This window comes from Moschus berezovskii, chromosome 4 (genome assembly GCF_049115385.1).
Source record: "Moschus berezovskii isolate FMDL1 chromosome 4, NW_MosBer_1.0, whole genome shotgun sequence".
NCBI classification, from domain to species: Eukaryota; Metazoa; Chordata; class Mammalia; order Artiodactyla; family Moschidae; genus Moschus; species Moschus berezovskii.
The window spans coordinates 113,228,858-113,230,349 of record NC_142463.1 but is presented as its reverse complement, the minus strand read 5'-3'; the positions used below and the strand labels follow the sequence as shown (position 1 = coordinate 113,230,349).

The 1,492-nt window shown below is 44.0% G+C and overlaps 1 protein-coding gene across 1 annotated transcript; it reads left to right on the top strand.

Annotated features, from left to right (window-relative positions):
* The first annotated feature begins 224 nt into the window (after positions 1-224).
* Positions 225-1,199, top strand: LOC129540434 (olfactory receptor 10T2-like). The gene has a single exon (XM_055401443.2). The coding sequence runs from the start codon at positions 225-227 to the stop codon at positions 1,197-1,199; it is 975 nt and encodes a 324-aa protein (XP_055257418.2).
* Positions 1,200-1,492: the final 293 nt, after the last annotated feature.

Below are 1,492 nucleotides of genomic sequence, written 5' to 3'. Positions count from 1 at the left end.
GATATCATTGCATTGGGGATTTTCTTATGCCAGTACTCCTCAAACCTACTGCTTTCCCCTCACCCCTTGATCAATATACTTAATTTGTTTGTTACTCATTTTTTCAGATTAGTATTGTCAATTTTTTACAGAAACACAGACATGGTCTATTCTGGGGCATTCACTTTTTTCAAATTCATTCTGTTGCCGGTTGCAGAATGTCTGAGTCTCATTTGCAGTGAACAATGAAAAGGCAGAACCAGAGCATGATCACGGAGTTCATCCTCATAGGCTTCTCAAACCTAGGGGATCTACAGATCCTTCTCTTCTTTATCTTCCTCCTCGTGTACCTGACCACTCTGATGGCCAATGCCACCATCATGACGGTCATTCGTCTGGATCGGGCTTTGCACACCCCTATGTATTTCTTTCTCTTTGTCCTCTCCTGTTCTGAAACCTGTTACACCTTGGTCATTGTACCAAAAATGCTTACCAACCTGCTTTCCACAGTTCCAACTATTTCATTATCTGGGTGTGTGGCCCAGCTCTATTTTTTTGTGGGCTTGGCCTGTACCAACTGTTTCCTAATTGCTGTAATGGGCTATGATCGCTATGTTGCCATCTGCAACCCTCTCAACTACACGCTCATTGTCAGCAGAGCCACCTGCACACAGCTGGTTTCAGCCTCAAGCCTCTGTGGTTTCCTGATCTCTGTGGTTGTCAACGTCCTGGTGTTTAGTGTACCCTTCTGTGCCTCCAATCGGATCAACCACTTCTTCTGTGACATTTCCCCTGTCATAAAACTGGGCTGCACAGACACCAACCTGAAGGAGATGGTTATCTTCTTCCTCAGCATTCTGGTGCTGCTGGTTCCCTTAGGGCTGATCTTCATCTCCTATGTCTTCATTGTCTCCACCATCCTCAAGATTTCCTCACTAGAGGGGCAGCGCAAGGCCTTCGCCACCTGTGCCTCCCACCTCACAGTGGTCATTGTCCACTACGGTTGTGCTTCCTTTATCTACTTGAGGCCCACCTCCCTGTACTCCTCAAATAAGGATCGGCTTGTGGCAGTGACCTACACAGTGATCACCCCACTGCTTAACCCTCTTGTCTATACACTGAGAAATAAAGAAGTAAAGACAGCTCTGAAAAAGGTTCTCAGTAGGTACTTGCTTTCCAAAACTGTACAAGTTGACAAATCAGGAAAATTATATTCATGAAAATATCCAGGATAGGATGCCAATAAACATAGTTTTTTGTCTAAAAAAGCAGATAAGAAAGAAGGTTGTGTTATTTTTATTGGAAAGACCTTTCTGTTTGCCCTCTATTCACCGTAGAGGTTGTACCATTTGGTCTTCAGAAAGTTATGTGAATGTGGCAATTTTCAAGGACTCAAATCCAGGTTATTATTGGACATTTTTGAGAGTCTCTTATACTGCAAGGAGATCCAACCAGTCCATTCTAAAGGAGATCAATCCTGGGTGTTCATTGGAAGGACTGATGCTGAGGCTGA

Bases quoted from the DNA above. Each gene is read 5' to 3' on its own strand.
- LOC129540434 (XM_055401443.2), top strand. From the start codon at position 225: ATGAAAAGGCAGAACCAGAGCATGATCACGGAGTTCATCCTCATAGGC.